Source organism: Leptopilina boulardi, unplaced genomic scaffold, assembly GCF_019393585.1.
Source record: "Leptopilina boulardi isolate dan_hultmark-lab unplaced genomic scaffold, ZJU_Lbou_2.1 LbouV2_278, whole genome shotgun sequence".
NCBI classification, from domain to species: domain Eukaryota; kingdom Metazoa; phylum Arthropoda; class Insecta; order Hymenoptera; family Figitidae; genus Leptopilina; species Leptopilina boulardi.
The window spans coordinates 2006419-2028981 of NW_026137838.1; the positions used below are offsets into that span (position 1 = coordinate 2006419).

Sequence of the window (22563 nt, forward strand, 5' to 3'; positions counted from 1 at the left end):
TCACAATTTGTTTCTGTTTATAAAAAAACGAAAATATATTTCTCGTTTCCCTTATATAAAAGAAGCGGAGAAAAAGAAAATTAGAGTAATTTTCCTGATCCCAAGATGATGCCATTATAAGAGAGCACAATTTCTGATACTGATATCACACGACATTAGAATATAGGACAACATCTGTTGCATTTACATGAAAAATTGGGTAATTTCCGCGTTGGGGAAGAAGATTTCTTTTTCTTTTTATATATATATATATATATATATATATATATATATATATATATATATGTGTATAAGAATTTTTTCCCATCTGTCGTGAAAATTGGCACATAAGAGTTAAGCTTTTTGAAAGGGCAATGATCCAATTTTCTCACGTACAGTATACGATTTGTGGTGAATGTGTGTACTGGACAATAACATACGTGTAAAGCTAAAGATAAGCTCAGGAAAATACGCGCAGTCACGTATTTTTGAAATATATACACGTCAGCCGGATGTGTATGTATGAATTTCGATAGGCATTAGTACATCGTTGAGAACGATAAAGCGGACACGTTTGTAAGATCGATCGTTTCCGAGAGTCTCCTCTCTCTCTCTCTCTCGCGATCTGAAACTTCTTTCCTTTTCCATTTTTTTTTTTTTTTTTGCATTTTTTTCAAAGTCTTGGGACCTCTTTGAATATTGCAATAAAGTATTTCAATTCAATAAATTTCATCACACCTTTCTATTGCAAATAATATTATCGGATTTTGAAGTTCATATTGTCAAAAAAAAAAAATTTGACTTTACATCACAACTTAAATTCCTAAAATTGAACGTTCAAATGAAGGAAAAATTTTTTTTTGTTTTTTGCAACAATAAATTAATAATTTATAAAATAAAATTAATTAATAGTTTATAAAATAAAATTAATTAATAGTTTATGAAATAAAATTAATTAATAGTTTATAAAATAAAAAAAATTAATAATTTATTTAAGACGTTCCACGAGAGAAGGGACCTTACGTAAAAAAAATTTTTAGGTTATGTTTGTGATTTTTTTAAGAGAAAATACTTACAGAGAATCGGCTCTTATGTTTAAGTCTCCATTACATTTGAAAAATTCAATATAAATAATTTTGGTTTTTCTCTAATCTAAAAAGAAACTTTTTACCAAGGTAAAACTATCAGTGAACATAACCTAAAATTTTTTTGACGAAAAGTCCCTAATCTTGTGAAAGGTCAAAAGTGTTAAATAAACCTTTTTTTATTTTTTATTGCAGCAATTACTGTTTAAATACTTTTAAAAAATTAATTAAAATAATTAATATTAATAATAAAATAAATAATATAATAATAAACATAAATATGTAATATAAATAAAATATAATAACAATACAATAAATAAATAATACAAAAAATAAATTAAAACAATTTCGTATAATAATTAATTACTTTATTTATAATTATTAATTTCTATTATTATTATATATTATTTGTATAATTATAATATGTTATTATATTATTATTATTATTATTATTATTATTTCTAGTAATTATTAATTATTTTCGTTGTAATTACTAATAATTTTAAATTATTTCCTTCATTTGAACGTTGAGAACAAATTTTGGCACACTGAGAAAAATGTTTAGTATCATCTACCAAAGTTTGGTTCTCTCTACCAAATTTTTTATTTGATATATGTGCAACTAATCGGTTTGGTTCGGGCTACTAAATTTTTTCGTTGAATCATTTTGTTCGGTCTACCAAATTTTTTGTTTTGCACAACTAACTTATTGTTTTTAAGCAAACAAAAAATTTAGTTAAATGAAAATTTTTTTTTTGTTTTCTCAACCAACTTATTTTTTTGTTTCACCCTTTTCTCCGAGCTTTTCTCTTTATATAACCTACCTATGCCTACTTAAATTAATTTCTATCGCGGAAAAAACCTAACACTGCTGGGGCTCGAACCCTCAGACTACGCAACGCTAGTCGAGAACGCTGACCACTACTCTACGAATCCTACTAACAATTTGAGATTAAATCATTTTCACAATGTATAAAAGCTGGAAAAAAACTTTCGTTCTTGTAACAAGTTTTATTTATTTATTTTCACTACACAAACTTTTTTCTTAAAAAATGTCTGAAAAACATAAAAACTTCAACACTGAAACTTCACGACGCGAACGACATATGGTTAATGTTGACATCCCGTGAATGGGAAGCGACGCCATATTTACGAGAAGAGCGCGTGCGCAATACAGCATGTCAGCTATTTAGTACTGGGAACCAAACTATTTAGTTCATAAACATGAAAGCTTCAAATATATTTTTTGGTAGAGCCAACTAAACTTCCCGATTTATTGCCACTTTCTATTCTGTTGTGACAACCATATTTTAGTAACGCCAACTAAAAAAGCTCAACTAAATTATTTTCTTATTATTACGAAATTATTTTTCTCAGTGCACATTTTGCAAAATTTACATATATATTTTTACATTATTAAAAAAAAAAAAAAAAATTTAACTAAAGATTTGACAAAAATTTGCGAATATAAGGTGCGTGTGAAACATAAATAAATTGAAACAATTTAAAAATTTGTTTACAAACCCGCATTGAAAATTGGGTTTAAATTTGCTGACTATCGAGTGCATTCATAGTGACGAATAGAAAGTAATTCATTCACCAGATAAAAAAAAAAAAAAAAAATGAAAAGAAAAAAAAATGCTGGAAATCAATTCATGACCGACTGGCAAATAATTTTGTCTCTTGTTTCTGTTTTTGAAATATTCCCCCATCACGAAAGACGCGCGCGATTTATAAAACAAATGTTTGCCCTCGATAAATAAAAAATAAAAATGTAAATTTTTTTTTCTTCTTTCTTTTTTGGAGATATATATAATAAAACTGTGTAAAAACGTTTGGAAAATTTTGTGGCTTTCAAGTAAATTGAAAAGATGTTATTTTTTTTTTTACCAAAAAACTGTAAAATCTCAATGCACTTTTAGTTTTGATTTCTTCATTTCGCTGGGTTTCAAAAAAAAAAAAAAATAGAATGATAGCGATTTTTTGAAAAGAGAAAATTTTCATGTTCGAAAAATATTTTTCTCTTGAAATTTTTATTAAAAAAAAAAAAAAAATAATAATAAATTGTGAAATATTCGAAAATAACGAAATTCGAAAAAATACAATGGTATTTTTTATGGAGCAAAACAAATTTTTTGAATGCATTGAAAAAAAATTTATTTGATTTAAATTTATCAAATAAGTAAACAAATAAATAATTATTATTTGAATTAAATAAATTTTATTTCAACCAATAATTTATGTATTTAAAATAAATACCATTTAATTGACTCAAGTAGGTAATTATTTAATACATTTAAATATTTATTTGATTCAATTAACCAATTATTTGAATGAAATAAATTTTTTTCAGTGTGCTGGACTACTATTATAAAATAAATATTTATTTGTAACAAATAAATTTTATTTGAACCAATAATTTCTGTATTTAAACAAAATACCATTTAATTGACTCAAATAATAATTATTTAATACAAATAAATATTTATTTGATAATAGTCCAGTACACTGAAAAAAATTTATTTCATTCAAATAATTTGTTACTTGAATCAAATAAATATTTACTTGAACCAAATAATTTTTTAGTATTGGTATTTTGTTTTTAATTCAGAAATTATTGTTCCAAATGCAGTTTATTTAATTCAATAATAAAAATTATTTGGTCCAACTAAATATTTATTTGATAATAAATTTGAAAAAAATAAAATTAAGTAAATTTGAATTAAATAAATTTTTTTTTAGTAACCAATTAGTTGAATCTACTAAATTTTTTTCACTGTAAATTTATTTCTCCTTTCTACAAAGTCTATAAAATAAAAAAAAAAACGAAAATTTCGTTATTGTATTACATATTTCAAAAAAAAAATTTTTTTGCAAAATTATTTTATAGTAAAAAAAAGACCAAATAGCTTTTATACAATATTTCTGCAATAAAAAATTTCTTTATGAATATAAATCTAATTGGTTTTAAAAGGATTTTTGAGATCAATTTTTTTTGAGTTTCAAATGTCATAGGGATTTTTAACAAAAAAATTGTTATGAATTCGTATTAAATTTTAAAAAAAAATGAATATACAGCGAGTAACTAATACCTTCTCGCACGAGATGAGAATGTAAAAAATTTTTTTTGTTTTTTTCCCTAAAGCCTTCGTTGGGAGAATATTTTTCGTTATATATTTTTGGACTGCTCGCAATTTTCCCCTGAAACTTCGTTTACATAGAGAGTAAAGGAAATGTTGTTTAGCCATTGTAATGTGCGTATATCAAAATGCGAATAAAGTTTTTGAAACGTTTTTCCGGATATGGTAATTCATCAGAATTTTCAGAAGTAGAAGAGTGTCTACGTGCTTGGAAAAATGCATTACTATATATATATATATATATATATATATATATATATATATATACGATGGAAAGTAGAATGAATTCTCTCGTCGGTTAAAAATTTTTCGTGCTTTTTCTATCTTTTTCCGATAACGCGGTCCGTGATTCTCGGGATATTTCCATTTGTAAAGTAGTCTTTTTATAGTTTCACTAGAGGTAAAAAAAAAAGTGAAAAAAAAAAAAAAATGCGAAAGAAAAGGAAAGACAGTAGATTACATCCCACGACACACCGGGTGCATTTCTCTTCCGCGACTGAACGTGCAAGTAAGCACGTTCACGGGGGAATCCTTTTTCTTCACGACTTCCGGTAGCGAAAGTTACGACAAACACGTCCCGATGTCGAAGCATTGAAATGTTTATACTTGTATTAAAAAAAGAAGAAAAAAAAAAAAAAAAGAGTTCACAATTCTCGTTATACGATATATAGGGACTTTAAGAAATTCAAGTGTCCCTTTTTGGTATGACCAATATATTCCATCGTCACGCTAACAAAACAAGTTAAATGGACCACATTTTTTACTGAGAGCATAATCGAGCATGAAACCAGGATAAGTGGATCATAAGTTCGCCACCAGAAGGTGATAACTTTCTTCAAGTGGAAAAGATATTTTTCTTCGCTTTCTTTTTTTATTATCCAACTTTTATCTGTTTATCTGTATTTTATTTACTGTAAATTACATTTTTTCAAGAGGAGAAAAAGAGACTAAAATTCTTTTCCCCTCATTCGAAATTTAATTTTTTTTGATTTATTTTTTCAAAACAAATTTTTTTTGTTTTTAATTTCTTAAAATATTTTTTAATATGAGAAGAATCCACAAAAAATTAAAAGGCATTAAAATAAGCTGCAACACTTATTATTTTAATCCAATTTTGCTTATTTTATTTCATTTTGGTATTAAAATAAGCAAAATTGGATTAAAATAATAAGCGTTGCAGCTTATTTTAATACCTTATAATTTTCTGTGTCCTCTCTTTAAATCTGAATTAGTAAAAAGTGAGTTACTAATTTAAATTAGTAAGAATTTTCACTAATTTTCAGTCACTTTTTATTAAAACTTTAGTAAAAAAAAAATTTGAAACTCAAATAGTAATATTTTACTAAGAATTAGAAAAAATTCTCACTAATGTGAATTAGTAGCTCACTTTTTAATTCAAAAGAGAGCTCTCATTTTGAGTACTTTAGTAAATTCCAAAACCGAATTTTTTATTATATTTATTCCACAAATTGAAAATTTATTTTTTTCTTTTATATTTTTGTCGCGACAAAAAAATATCTATAATTGTTTTTTTTTTAGAGAATAGCATTTTTTGGGGCGAAAAAAAAAAATTCCCCGCGAGTAGAAATTCGTGTTCATATATGAAAATAGTACCGATTTTTATGGTTATTGGAAATTTTTACGAGATCCAACTTTTTCATCTATAGATCTATTTATTATACTTGTTTTTAAGATAGAAAATTTCCTATGATGAAATTATGTTTTGCTTTTATAATGGGAAATTTATTCTATATATATATATATGAAATTCTGATCAATATAGAAATTCGAAATATGTGAAAAAGATATATAGAGCACAGAAATGGTATATATTGTATATATGTGGAGGGGAAAAAAATATTTTCTAGAAAAATCTTCAACTTCTTTTCGAAAGCTTGGAGGAAAGCTTTCAAGATATTAAAACAATTTTATAGGGAGCGATTACAGTATTGCCAGGAGCTACTCACAAATCTCCAACACAGTCTTTTTCTTGAAAATCCTTTAAATTTTCTCTTCGGATATTGCGCGGGAAATATTTTGTATATATATGCACCGTGAATTTTTCGGAATTTCGAAGGAAATATCATATTTATGAAAATTTCATTATGTAAATTAATAATAAATTTATACTAATTTCTATTAAAATATCACTATTTAATTTAGTTTCTTTCTACTTAATTTTTAGTGAAAAATTACTACAAATTAGTATATGAATTTTCACTAATTCTTAGTATATTATTTAATGGTAAAATAATAATAAAAAAAAAAAATTAAGAAATAAATTATTACTATTTGAATGAGTAATACATTTTTTTACTAAAATTTTGATGAAAATTTAATAAAAATTAGTACAAAATTATTGCTATTTTTTTTAGTAATTTATTACTATTTTTATTAGTAATTTATTACTAAAATTTTAGTGATTAGTAGAAATAATAATTATTATTAATGTTGTATATTATATATTAGGTAAATTATTAATAGAATTTTTCACAAATTTTTAGTAAAATATAACTATTTTTGCTTCCTTGTGGAGGAAGCATTGTAGTCCTTTCGTTTAATTTTTCCTTTCCAACTGAATATTTACTTGTACTACTGACAATATTGTACTACTACTTGTACTACTGCTGACTAATACTACTGAGTGATACTACTGAGAAAATTTCAACCATTAGAATGTCTGGCTAAATATTTATTTGAACCACTGAATAAATTTAAAAGTTTGACTCAAGGTCAAGGTCAAGTCAAGGTCGTTCAAGGTCATTTGAAGGTCACGTCAAGGTCATTCAAGGTCAAGTCAAGGTCATTCAAGGTCGTTTGAAGGTCAAATCAAGAATGTCTGACTAAATATTTACTTCTATTACTGACGAAATTGCAAACCCGTCCAACTAAATATTCACTTGTACTACTGACAATATTGTACTACTACTTGTACTACTGCTGAGTTATACTACTGAGTGATACTACTGAGAAAATTTCAGACATTCAGAATGTCTGACCAAATATTTACTTGTATTACTAACAAAATTGCAAACCCGTCCAACTAAATTTTAACTTGTACTACTGACAATATTGTACTACTACTTGTACTACTGCTGACTAATACTACTGAGTGATACTACTGAGAAAATTTCAACCATTAGAATGCCTGGCTAAATATTTATTTGAACCACTGAATAAATTTAGAAGTGCTTTAAAAGCTTGACACAAGGTCAAGGTCAAGTCAAGGTCGTTCAAGGTCATTTGAAGGTCACGTCAAGGTCATTCAAGGTCATTCAAGGTCATTTGAAGGTCAAGTCAAGGTCATTCAAGGTCGTTTGAAGGTCAAATCAAGAATGTCTGACTAAATATTTACTTGTATTACTAACAAAATTGCAAACCCATCCAACTGAATATTTACTTGTACTACTGACAATATTGTACTGCTACTTGTACTACTGATGACTAATACTACTGAGTGATACTACTGAGAAAATTTCAAACATTCAGAATGTCTGACTAAATATTTACTTGTATTACTAACGAAATTGCAAACCCGTCCAACTAAATTTTAACTTGTACTACTGACAATATTGTACTACTACTTGTACTACTGCTGACTAATACTACTGAGTAATACTACTGAGAAAATTTCAACCATTAGAATGTCTGGCTAAATATTTATTTGAACCACTGAATAAATTTTGAAGTGCTTTAAAAGCTTGACACAAGGTCAAGGTCAAGTCAAGGTCGTTCAAGGTCATTTGAAGGTCAAGTCAAGGTCATTCAAGGTCATTTGAAGGTCAAGTCAAGGTCATTCAAGGTCATTTGAAGGTCAAGTCAAGGTCATTCAAGGTCGTTTGAAGGTCAAATCAAGAATGTCTGACTAAATATTTACTTGTATTACTAACAAAATTGCAAACCCGTCCAACTAAATATTAACTTGTACTACTGACAATATTGTACTACTACTTGTACTACTGCTGAGTAATACTACTGACCGTCCAACTAAATATTCACTTGTACTACTAACAATATTGTACTACTACTTGTACTACTGCTGAGTAATACTACTGACCGTCCAACTAAATATTAACTTGTACTACTGAAAATATTGTACTACTACTTGTACTACTGCTGAGTAATACTACTGACCGTCCAACTAAATATTAACTTGTACTACTGACAATATTGTACTACTACTTGTACTACTGCTGACTAATACTACTGAGAAAATTTCAACCATTAGAATGTCTGGCTAAATATTTATTTGAACCACTGAAAAAATTTTGAAGTGCTTTAAAAGTTTGACACAAGGTCAAGGTCAAGTCAAGGTCGTTCAAGGTTATTTGAAGGTCACGTCAAGGTCATTCAAGGTCATTTGAAGGTCAAGTCAAGGTCATTCAAGGTCATTTGAAGGTCAAGTCAAGGTCGTTTGAAGGTCAAATTAAGAATGTCTGACTAAATATTTACTTGTATTACTAACAAAATTGCAAACCCGTCCAACTGAATATTTACTTGTACTACTACTTGTACTGTGGATAGAATGTTTTCCTGAAAAATGAAAAAATCTCTTACATAGTCAAATAAAATTAAACATCATGTCTCTATTATTTTTTTTACCTTCAAACAAAAAAAATTACCTCAGAAAAATCCTACCAATTAAACCTAAATTGCAAGAGAATAGGAATAATAATTTTTTTTTCGATTTTTTGCTTCCTCGTGGAGGAAGCTTTGTAGTTCTTTCGTTTATAAATATTTTCAAAGTGGCGGAAACAATTTTTTCTCTATATAGAATTATGTTATATGAGATCCTGATCAATTGTCCGGATTTATGTATGTGTGTGTGTGGGTGTGTGTGTGTGGATCCCTTTTTTGTTTAGACGATAACTTTATCAGGTTTTAATGGATTTAGATAAAATATGGTAGGCTCATTTATCATATTAATATCTCAAATCTAACCAAAGGATTTTAAAAAATACAAAAAAAATTTTATCGTCTTTTTTCCAAAAATTTTTTTTTTAATCGAAAAAAATTTTTAAATAGAAAAATTTAAGATTATATATAATTTGACTAAAATATTACTAATTGATTCAGTAATATTTTTCTACTAAATTTTTAGTGAAAAATGACTACAAATTAGTATTAATTTTGACTAATTTTTAGTAAAATATTACTAATTTATTTAGTACCTAATGTATTATTAATGTTTTACTAAATAGTTTCTAAAAAAATTAGTAGAAATAATAATAATTATTATTGTTGTATATTTTATTTGGTAAATCATTAGTAGAAATTTTCACTAATTTCTATTAAAATATTACTAATTAATTTAGTACTTAATCTATTACTAAGTTTAAGTAAAAGTTAACTAAAAATTAGTATAGATAATAATTATTAGTATTGTACATTATATTACGTAATTTATTTATTAAAAAATTTGCACTTATTTTTTACTAAAATATTACTATTTGATTTAGTAATATTTTTCTACTTAATTTTTAGAGAAAAATGACTACTTAGTAAAAATTTTCACTATTTTTTAGTTAAACAATACTATTTTCTTTAGTACCTAACCTAGTACTAAATTTTAGTGAAAATTTACTAAAAATTAATAGAAATAATAATTATTAGTACTATTATATTAGATATTTAATTAGTAGAAATTTTCACTTAATTTTTAGTAAAAATTCATTAAAAAATAAGTAGAAATAACTAAAAAGTAGTAAAAATTAACTAAAAATTCAGTAGAAATTAAATAAAATAAATAGAAATTTTCACTAATTTAAATTAGTCAACCAATTTTTCTCATACTTAAATTTCAAAAAACCATAACGATGCATAAAAATTAGTTTACCATTTTCCTATTTTGAAACGTTAAAAATATCTCTTCAACGTCTAAAATAAAAAAACCAAAAAGTAAACTTGTTTTTGTTTTGCTTTTTTTTGCGAGAAAATAAGTTTTAGCGAAAGAAACACAAATACAATGAAAAAGCGAATTTTCAGGTGTGGGGGATTCTTTTTTCAAAAGGGGGGAATAAAGAAATCCGTTTGAGAAAAGCCAGTAAATCCCGGGTAGATGTGCGTGCTCGGCACCTTTGATCTACACAAGATGTGCAACATCCGGTACAGAGATCTCTCTCTCTCTCCCCCCTTCTCTCTATCTATAGGCTACCTTTCTCTCTCTCTCGCTCTTGTAATAATTCGATAATCTTTTATCAGGTGTTACATCTCGTCTTGCGGCACGTATTTGCGCCGACGAGGTGGTACACATGCATCACGAAACAGAGAGATAATAAATGGAAAATTATATCCCAGCACCATACCAAAGAGAAACGGAACATCCAGGACCTGCGCGGGACTACGAGAGGCATCTCTCTCTCCCGCTATAGTTGTGAGGGCGTCCCGACGCTCACCGTCGCGATCAACTGACACATCAGTACACGCGTCTCGACGCCCGGGAATGCGTCTCTCATCCAAAGGGAAGCTGTAGTACTATTCAAAAAAAAAAAAACATCTCAAAATTGTTTTTTTCTCAAATTTTTTCACCAAAAGAAAAATTTGGAAAAAAAATTTTTAGTGATAAAAAAAAAGTGATTTTTAAAAATAATTAAAAAAATACGTGTGTAATGTCTCGTGCGGATTTTGGCACGCGACTATAATGCACCACTTGACAGACGAGGTAGAAAAAAAAAATTAAACATAATAATACTTCGAAGTTTATAAATGTAAAACGCGTGTTCGTTTTCGCATATATACAAATTTATAACTGTGAAACAAACAGGAAATGGTGCACATTTTGAGCTTTCAAATCCGAGATAAATGCGTTTACAATGGAGAGAGAGGTGACTCTTTTTTTACATGATCCTTCGATTGTTCCGTTTTCCCCCTACCCACTTTAGGCCGATGAATAATCGTGCGCAATTCGGTTAACCCGACTTTTCCGACAGGTAAACCGGGCGCGAGTTACAATGTTGTGCACGAAAAAAAAAAAAAAAAAAAAAAAAGATAATAAATATCGCGAGAGAGCGGTTAGTGGGTTTTTTTTTTTAATGGCGTGATTTTTTTCATTCGTTTGGTATATATATTTTTTTTATATGTATCTCTCTCTCTCTCTTTTAGGTATACATAAAATGTTTTTCGGTCGACAAGTTTGTGAGAAGCAATTTGTGATTTGAGAGGGAAAATAATATATTTATGACCATCCACAGCGATTTAGTGTTTTTTGTGGAAAAAAGGGATTTTTTTTTTGAGGGGGGGTGAATTCAGGGTTTATTTTGTATATACATATATATTTTTTACACATACATATTTTGAAGTAAAATACTATTTGTGCGGAATTTTTGTCCGCTCAGTTTCATTCAATTACCGGGCTAAACGCGCGCGACTCCACTATCTCTGTCCCCGGAAATAATAATTTATTTCCGTTGTTTACACAACTATCGTCCCTTCATTCCTATATAGAAGATTTCACATTCCCCGCATTTAATGGCGCTTCAAGAAATTAATTAAAAATCCAAAGTTAATTGTGAATTTCAAAATGCCCGAAAATGCTAACAAAAAAAGAATTTCTTACACAAATTTTATTCAAAATTTTCATTTGGAAAAAAAATTGAAAGAAACAAAATTTTTTCACAATTTCCATTTGGAAAAACAATAGTTATATTCAAAATTTTTTCACAATTTTCATTTGGAAAAATTATTATAATTTTATTTTTATTTATTATATTTATTATTTTTTTTTATTATTTATATTATTTTATTATTTTATTTCTTTCATTTATTATATTTATTATTTACTATTTTCTATTATTTTTTTTTTATTTATTATTTTAGTTTTGTGACAAGTATTTTTTACTTCCCTATTTCTTTGCAATAGTTGGCAAAAAAAAATTTTTTTTGCATTAATTACAGTATTAATAAGTTACCAGTTTTTTAAAAAAAACATTCTACCCCTTTTTTATAAAATGAAAATAGAAAAACAAATTCGTCGTCTGTTTTCTGCTTTACACTGTGTAACGTCAAAACACACACCCCCAGTGAAAAATTGTGAAAAAAATACAAATGTAGAGAAAATGTCGCCTGTCCAAGTGACAAACTTTTCAAAGGGGAAAAATTTACAAAAATAAAATGAAAACACACGACAAAACTGAACAATTACCGTCATCATAAAACAGACGAGCTTTCAAGAGAAAAGAAGGAAAAAAAAAAAAAAAAAAAAATTATATTAAATTTTTTTTCACGCAGTTTCTTCTTTGAAAATGGTGTCAGGTGGACAGAGAAAACGTTGCATGTTTCACAATTTTTATTTTTTTCGTTTTTTTTTTTAAATTTCACGGCATGTTTTGGAATGTGTAAAAAGAATATAAAGAGAAAGCAGAAAAGGAAGGAAGGAAGGAAAGGAAAGTGGTTGGTATAACATTCTATTTTCCTTTCCTCTGTTTTCTTATATTTTATTTGGTGAATTTTTCGCGTTTTCAAATTGTCTAACCACCTTTTGCCATTTATGCTTTTTTTTTTTTGATAAATATTTGTTTCAAAAACATTTTTCTTGTCACAAAACTAATAAAAAATAAAAAAAAATAAAAAATAATAATTGTAAAAACATATTTTATTATTATAAACTTTACAATAAAAACTTTATTACCTACTGTAATAAATTTTTTATTACAAAAGTTTATCAAAAACAAGAAAAAAAATATTTACAATTAGGTATTAATAAAATTACAAAAAAATATTACAAAATAGTTTTCAATTTTTAATTTATATTTTCATGTACCTGTTATTTGATTCATTTAATTCATTTTTTTATTATGTTAAAAATAAATAATGTTAATAATAATAATAATAAAATAATAGTAATAAATAATAATGATAAATAATAGAAATAAATAATAGTAATAAATAATAATGATAAATAATAGAAATAAATAATAGTAATAAATAATAATAAATAATAGTAATAAATAATAGAAATAAAAAATAGTAATAAATAATAATAATAAATATTAATAATAATTTTACTTTTAAATAATTTATCAAATTTTGATAAATAAAAAATAATTTATGTAATGTTATAAACAATTTGAATATAAACGACTTCCGTTGCGTTTCAGAATATTGTTTAAAATTGAAAATGCAAGATGGATAAAATGATAGTCATGTAGAACAATTTCCTTTCAATAAAATATATATATATATATATATAATCGATTTGCATCAGCGGTTGCAAGATTGACAATCGGCGATTGAATAAATTCTGAATATTACTATGAACTCTATGTAACCACTCTATCGAATCATCACTAATGGAAGCTTAAAATTTAACAAAAAAAAATAAAAAAAACTTTTTTTTCACTTTTCTAAAATTCACAAAGACAAAAATCACTTTTTCATATTTATTAATTTAAAGTTCCGAATCAATATAAAAATATAAAAAAAAAGAACAAGACTGAAAAATTTTTTTGCATTTAATTTTATTAATAATTCTATAAAAAAAATTTCCTTTATATTTTATAATTGGAAATATTGTTTAACCAATAGAAAATGAGCTTTAAAAAGGAATTTCTTTTTTTTTTTTTATATATATAAAGTCGAATTTACACATCAATTACAAATTCTAATCACTTGTGATTTTGTACTTTCGAAGTAATTAACCAACAAATTGCAGACAAACAAGTATCTAGTTACCCGTAATCTAATTTCCATCCACAAAGCAATCTGTGACGTAATTACATTCAACAAATTCGATTGAAAATATACTCGAAACTTGAGGATGAAGATTGTACTGTAAATATTTAGTTTTCTTTTACTTTTTTTTTCATCTTATTCTTTTTTCAATTTATTATACTTTGAGAGGAAAAAACAAATTTTCAATATCAAAGGATTCATTTTATATTTTGATAGAATAAATTTTTTTTTTATGTAATTTTCCTTTAATAATTTTTTCATATAATTCTGTAATATAATAATTTGTTTTGTACAATAATTTTTTTTGATATAATAATTAATTTTCTATAATAATTTTGTTATATAATAATTAATTTTCTATAACAATTTTTTGATATAATAATTAGTTTTCTATAATAATTTTTTTTATGTAATAATTTTTTTATATAATAATTAATTTTCTGTAATAATTTTGTTATATAATAATTAATTTTCTGTAACAATTTTTTGATATAATAATTAATTTTCTATAATAATTTTGTTATATAATAATTAATTTTCTATAACAATTTTTTGATATAATAATTAATTTTCTATAACAATTTTTTGATATAAATAATTAGTTTTCTATAATAATTTTGTTATATAATAATTAATTTTCTATAACAATTTTTTGATATAATAATTAATTTTCTATAACAATTTTTTGATATAAATAATTAATTTTCTATAATAATTTTGTTATATAATAATTAATTTTCCATAACAATTTTTTGATATAATAATTAATTTTCTATAACAATTTTTTGATATAAATAATTAATTTTCTATAACAATTTTCTGATATAATAATTAGTTTTCTATAATAATTTTGTTATATAATAATTAATTTTCCATAACAATTTTTTGATATAATAATTAATTTTCTATAACAGTTTTTTGATATACCTAATAATTAATTTTCTATAATAATTTTGTTATATAATAATTAGTTTTCTATAATAATTTTTTTTTATGTTATAATTTTGTTATATAATAATTAATTTTCTATAAAAAAATTTTTTTAACCAAAATTGAAAATAAACGAAAGTTCTGTTGTTTTTGAATAAGAAAAAAAAACACACTTTGGTCCCCCCCCCTTATCTCTCATATTAGATCTATAACTTGACTTTCATGCGCGAAGTTAATTAAAAAGGACATTTTTAACTTTATATAAAGTAAATTTTCTGAGAAAGGTCTTGAATAAATTAGAGTCTTTACGAGTCTCTTTAAACTCGTGACTTCATTAAAGGTAACGCGAAGGAAGTTGAAACTGTATAATCAATTTACTACTACCTATTTAGCTTCTAAACGCGATAAGCTGACTCTAAAGTTTTCAGATTGCTGGGCAAGAGAATATTTTCCTTCTTCTCCTCTCCTAAGACTTCACGAGGCGATGAATCTGTGACTAAAAAAAAAAGAGAGAGAGAGAGACAGAGAGAGAAAATATACGCGAGACACACACCAGTAGTTGAAATATTTCAATCAAACAGCTACTTAAAAACAAAAAGTTTTCCACGATTAAACTATTTAAAAGTTTACCCACTAAATAAAATTCGTGTTAAAAATCTCTCAAGTGAAAACTTTTCGTGCGCTCAAGAGAGACAGAAAGAGAGAGAGAGAAAGAGGGACAAAGAGACACGTTAATGCTTAAAACATTACCTAGATGATGATAATTATTATTCATTGTCTAATTTGAACATTTCTTGGAAAATTTTCATACTTTATCAACAATTTTCATTCAAGAATGAAAACATTAATTTACCACTTGAGGGGAAAAAAAACTATTTTGCATAAAATGTTTCAAAAAAAATTTTTTTTTTTAATTATTCTAATAAAACAAAATTTAATCTTTCAATTTCCAAATAAGTAAAAAAAAGTTTATTTAATTATTCTGATTTCCAAATAAAAAAAAAAATTGTATTTGTTAATTATTCTAATTTCCAAATAAAAAAAAGTTTAATCTTTTAATTATTCTAATGTCCAATTAAAAATTTTTAATTTTTTAATTATTATAATTTTCGAATAAGTAAAAAACCCACTTTAATCAATTATTCTAATTTTAAAAATGAAAAGGATTTTTTAATTTTTTAATAATTTTTATTTTTCTTTTTTTTTTTTTTAATTATATTTCTAATTTTCAAATGAGTATATTGAAGAAAAAAAATTATATATATATACTATATATTGTGAGATTTTTTTTTTCCAACAATGAAAATGCGATAGTGGAATTCGTATAAAAAATATATATATAGAGATTTATTGAATTATGAAAAAGCTCAATGAATAGAATAAGAGGACACAAGATATATAGTGCGAGTGTAATCTGATAGAGGAGATAATTGGATGATATCATTCTAACGAGCTGGTTAGCAGTTAATTATGTGAAAATTTTTTTTAGAATTTAATGACCATGTAGGTCCTCAAGCATTCATTAAAACCGCTAATTTTGGAAATGTGATAATTATTATTCAGTATAGCAAGTTCTTAAAATGTATATACATATTCTATTAAATATAATTAAATTTCATTTTTTTTTCCCCCTAATGACTCTTTAATAAAATAAAAATTTCATTATTTAAATTATAAACGAGAACTTTACAAAATTATACTGTTATTATTATTATTATTATTATTATTATTATTATTATTATTAATTTTATTATCATTATTATTATTATTATTATTATTATTATTACTATTATTACTATTATTATTCGTATCAGTAACTTTATATAATAATTTACTATTTTAATAAATTTTCTCAATAATTATTTAACAATTAATTATAATAATGATAATAATTTGTTTCAATTTTAATTTATCAAACAGGATTATTTATATTATTATTATTATTATTTATTATTAATATTACTATTATTAATATTATTATTATTTTTATTATTATTATTATTATTAATAATAATATAACTAATTATAAACTACCCAAATAATTTATTTTTCTTTTTTTTAAATAAAATAAATATTGAATAAAATCTACTTTAATCGACATTTTGTAACCCCCATGAACTTAGCACGGAAAAAAATCTTTACCTGGAACAGCGATAAGTTTCACTGAAACAGCGATATGTTTCACTAAAACAGAGAAAGTTTTCCCTATTTTAGAAAAACATATCGCTGTTCCAGATAAAGTTTTTTTTTCCCTGTATAATTGTAATAAAAAGTAGTTTTTTTTTTTTAAAGAAAAGCAAATTTTTTGAGTAGTTTATAGTTTTATATTATTATTATTATTAATATAAATTTATTATTATTATTGATAATAATATAAATATTGAATAAAAATTACTGTAATCGTAATTTTGTAAATAATTTGTAAAAAATAGTTTTTTTTTATTTAAAAAAATAAAAACAAATTATTTTGGGTAGTTTCTTGTACATGTATATATATATATAGAAGAGCATTGATTGAAATTCAATGCAGCACTTTCAGTTAGTAGTTCAATTAGTTCGTAGTTAGAAAAATAATTTTAAATGGGTTTTCAACCAGGAATACGAATGAATTCAAAACGTCAGCCACAAGCACTTAGGTCTCGAGAAAAAATCCCTCTCGTTCTAGGTAAATATCCCCCCTCTCTCTCTTTCTCTCTTCCTATATATATATAGAGTTAAAAGCAGATTGTAGATTGTTCGATATTTTTTCAATTTCTGCTTTTGAAATCATATTTTATTCTCTTAAATTTTTATAAAAATTGTTTAAATTCTTAAGTTATATAGAAAAATTTTTCATAAATTTAAAAAAAAAGATTTTTCTCTATTTTTTTTTTTTGCTCGGATAGTAAATGTCACATGTACATATATTGTATATAATAATATGATTTTTTTTTGTAGATGCGCACGAAGTAAAATTCATTATGGCAATAAAGAAAAGATATGAATTGTCATTAAAAATCTCGTAAAGAGCTTTACCTGAGAGAGAGAGAGAGAGAGAGAGAGAGAGAGAGAGAGAGAGAGAGACATAATATTTTAATGATACAGATGTTTCGAATATTAAAATAGAGTTGAAAAATATATATTCATGGAAAAAATATCAATTTTTATTAGTTTTATACTATCGAATAAATATTTTATAAAGATATTTACAGATTAGATTTAAATTCAATTGTATAAAAATATTTTCTCATTCTTTATTAATTTAATTGAACTAGTTTTTAAAGGAAAATTTAATATTTTCAAATACCGCTATTTTTTTTATTCGAATAATAAAAAAAAATTGAAACTATTTTTTATTATTAGTTGATTTAATTAATTTTTATAAATTTAAAAATATTTTATTGTGACATTCAATAAACTAAAAATGTCACAAAAATATTTTCAAATTTTATATATATATGATGTAGCATATTTGGCATTAAACCTAACTGTAAATATGTAACTGAAATATTTTTTAATTTTGAACTTTTTTAAATTCGATATCACAATGTAGAAAACGAAGTATATAAAGCCTGAAACTTGAACCAAGAAATATCGGAAAGAAACGAAAGTTTTTCTCGTTTTAATGTAAAAAGTTTGCTTCGTTTACTTTGAGCGTAAATATCAGGTAACATATCTAAAAATATTTAAACGATTTTTTGGTACCAGAATCGAAAAAAAAAAATGTTTACGAGACAAAATATTTAAACGATTTTTATTCCGAAAGAAATAAAAAGAAATTGCGACACATTTCTATAGAAAAAAATAACTTTTTTTTATTTTGCACAAATATTGTATTTTATTTATTATTTCTCTCATGTCAGTAAAAAAAACGAATTTTTTTCAATAAAAAAAAAAAAATCGTAGGATTAAAATTACTAATTGACCTTATTGATTAATCTTTTACATACAAATTCAATTGAAACAATAAATAACGGTTTGTGAAATTAAAATTTCATTTTGTTTTTTTTTTTTTTTTTTTTTTTTTTTTTTTTTTTTTGGAGATTTGTACTAAATTGGATAATCGGGAGATTTCCAAAAATTGAGAGAGAGTATATGTATGTGTCTATAATTAATGCGCGATTCTTGTTTAATGAATTTCTAATGGAAACAGCCGCTATTTTAAATAAATCAATACAGGAGTTCTGAATTCCTTCCTATATACATTATTGATAGGGAATTATTGAAAATACCATTTTACATATGCATTATTAATATATCTAAACTATAAGCGCGTTGATCATTCTACAATTATCCTGATAATATATATATATATATATATATATATATATATATATATATATATATTTTACATTTATTAAGCTCATTAAATAAACTCGCGAATTAGTATATTTTACACATCAAAATACACAGTTACGATATAATACGTGAATTTCTCTATTTATTCTAAATTAACCCAATTAGCTCATTTTAATATCAGATAAAAGATATTATAAATTATCTATGTAATGAACGTGCTACAATTAGAATTATATTTAAACAAACAAATGAAAAATATTCTATAATAATAATAATTATCATTATATTATATAATATAAATAATAAATAAAAAATATATAATTTATTATATTATAAACTATAATAATAAAAATAATAATAATAATTGTTAATTTATTTATAAAATAAAAATGGACTTTTTTTTTATTACAAAATCTATTTGAGAAAAAAAATTATTTAATGATTTACAAACCAAAAGGTGGAGAATTAATTAATTGGGGATTTATTTCTCTCCTAATTTTTTGTGCAAACATTGGAAAAATTAAAATGAAAATCCCTTTTCGAGTTTTAATCATATACAAACTTGTTAATAGAATGAGAAATTGTGAAATAAATTGTTTTATTTATAATCTTCGCGAATGGATTTTAATATTTTTTTAAAATAATTTTAATTATCATTATTTCTTTTTTTGTTTATAAATTATTGTTGTATAAACAATATGTTAAACTAGTAATTAAGTTGGAAATAAATTAAATTAAGTAATAAGTAAAAAAATGTATAAAAAAAATTGTATAAAAATATAAATATAGAATATAAATATTTATAAAAGTTTATAATAATTTATAGATATTTATATTTCCTAAAAAATTGTTTTATAATTTATTATTGTATTTTTTAATTACACAATTTATTATTATATTTTTAATTATATAATTTATATAATAAAATAAATTATATAAATAATATAATTTATAAATAAACGAAATTAATATTAAGAAATTTTTTATGAAAATTAATTGACAATTTTTGGAAATGTAATTTTAGTCTTTTAGCCAAAATTTGTGATTTAAATAACATATATATACACATGTATAAAGATATTCTCTAATTAAACGAATAATAGAGGTAATTTCATATGTAATTATTGCAGGATGAGGGTGGCATGGCTGATTTTGTGCTACGTACTTCTCGAAAGTTACATCGACATCGTCGGCGTAGTCAGTGCAAACCAGATCACACGACACGATTTCTCCTTAGCAACGAATTTTCCAACGTCTGACAATAGTGAGCAAATTTTCATTCTTTTCTAACACACCTCCACCTATCCCTTCTCAACCATTCTATTCACATTTTCTCGTTATTTTATATATAGATATGTGTTGAATTTCCATTTACTTTTTTTTTTTTCTTTTTTTTTTCCTCGCTATATTCCGTCTCTCCCAATATTTAAGCTTATGCATCGATAAGTTTCAGGGTGTTACCGCATGTGTACGAATGCGATAGACCATAGATTTATCGCATGAAATTTTCCCGCCCGAATTTATGAAAAAAAAAAAAAAAAAAAAATGGTTCAAAGCATTCCCCCATAGTATCGACATTATTTTTTATTTTATTACATTTTCAGGATTTTGCAACGCGTAAAATGTTTTTTTTTCATTGTCATCGTAGCAAGGAATAAAAAGAAAAAAGTTTGGAAAATAATATATATATATATATATATATATATATATATATATATATATGAGAAAGATATTATTCAAATATTTGGAGGGGGGAAAATCAATTACTGATATTAAAAAAAAGTGGAGAGAGTATGAGTTTGTATTATTGCTTTGAAATTATTTTTTATCTTCAGATATCAATCAATAATAGATAGGGTTCAATTAATAGCGAAAGAATTTCATTTTAAAAAGTGTAATTAAAATTTTTTATAATTAATTTTTCGTTATTAAATTAATTTTATTAGGATCAGTTTAATGAATGTATAAAATAGATAAATGGTGACTATATATGTTTTTGAGTAAGCTCGTGAGTAATTTTAAAAAAATTAAATTTTATCCAGTCATCATTTTTATTTCGAAAAATATGACGAGAAATAGGCGCAAAGATATATATTTATCTTTCAAATGTGTATGGTTTTATTAAAGATCGTAAAACTCTGTGCGCAAATCCGACATTTATACTTAATTTAGCGCTCAAGATTTATAAGTTTTAGCTCTATAAACTTTTTTTTATTTGACGCAAAGCATTTCCGTTTTCTTTATTGTCATACTATGTATTGTAATTCCAATTGTGCATTGAAAAAATATTTTAATCCCATTAACCTAATTTTATTTTTTTTTTTTTAATTATAAAATAACAAAAAATAAATTTTTTTCTTTAAAAAAATTTTCATTTTTATGAATAATAATTCTCATCTCGTAAAGAAATTTCAAAAAAAAAATTCCAGTTCGCCCGGAAAGAAATATGATTTCGAAAAAAAAATGACAGACGTTTTTAAGTGTTCCCTATATAAAAAAGTTTTCTCTCTCTCTCTCTCTCTTTATGCAAAAGTATTTTTTTGTGCTGAAACAGATTAAAAGATATGTTTTCGCTCAAAATGAAATAGCTTAAGTTTTTTGAAAGTTAAGAGTTGAAGCCTGAAAGTGTTGAAGTTAAAAGAAATTTTTGTGAAAGACTCTCCTCTCTCTCTCTCTCTTCTAAGAAGTAAAATCTAGTTATGCCACTCTATCATCCAACTTTCAAACTCCTCGATATCCGGAAACTTAAGAGAGAGAGAAAAGTATGTTTTCAACCCCTCAAGAGAATTCACCTTAAATTTTCTAAACCCTAAGAATTAAAGAACGAATGCGGAAACCGATCCAAGAATCACAAGGAAATAAAAAAAAAAAAAAAAAAAAACTTTATTTTCTCCCCGAGTATAAACATTCTATGCGCGCGCCAAGATCAAATGCCGCAGAGGAGGACCTCAGGATTTCATCATCTCCTTCATACAAAACTTGGTCCAAAACTTATATAAACTATAAAAGAGGATTTTCAAAATTAATTATCGCACACTCGCAAAATAAGGGATGCAAATATAATTATTGTGAAATAAACTCGACGCGAGAAAAGAACAAAAAATTCTTATAATATTATAAAAAAAAAAATTAACCGTTATTTAAAATTTAATTTTTTTCGATGGGTATAGTATTTTTGTTCTTATAAATGTAAAGACAAGAATCACTGACAAAAAAATGAGGTATACAAAGGTTTGAAGTTTTTTTTTTTTGTTTATAATTGAAGGTGTAAGTTGAAGAAAAATTGTATAACGTCTAGAGTCATTAAACATTAGTAAGGGAAAAACAAGAAGTGGTCGCGCTTCATGTATATATATATATATATAGATGTATATTTTGAAGGCGAAAAGAAATGTGAAGGAGTCAGTCGCGTTGGCGACCCAGAAGTTGAAGTGGTTTGCCTGGGACTTTACCAAGTTTTTCTCCTTTGAAGATGAAAGATA

At 24.4% G+C, this 22563-nt stretch overlaps 2 protein-coding genes across 4 annotated transcripts in view; one reads left to right on the forward strand and one right to left on the reverse strand.

Annotated features, from left to right (window-relative positions):
• Positions 1-22563, reverse strand: part of LOC127282067 (caldesmon-like) — a 329462-nt gene that overhangs the window by 222189 nt on the left and 84710 nt on the right. The window lies entirely within an intron of this gene.
• LOC127282074 (lachesin-like) overlaps positions 1-22563 on the forward strand; it is a 121634-nt gene that overhangs the window by 6336 nt on the left and 92735 nt on the right. Inside the window, exons 1-2 of one of the 3 annotated variants that reach the window (XM_051306156.1) lie at positions 10598-10865; positions 20212-20345. In XM_051306156.1, the coding sequence (XP_051162113.1) occupies positions 20213-20345 (133 nt within the window). In that variant the 5' untranslated portion in view covers positions 10598-10865; position 20212. The other 2 variants (XM_051306155.1, XM_051306157.1) reach the window with 2 other exon arrangements.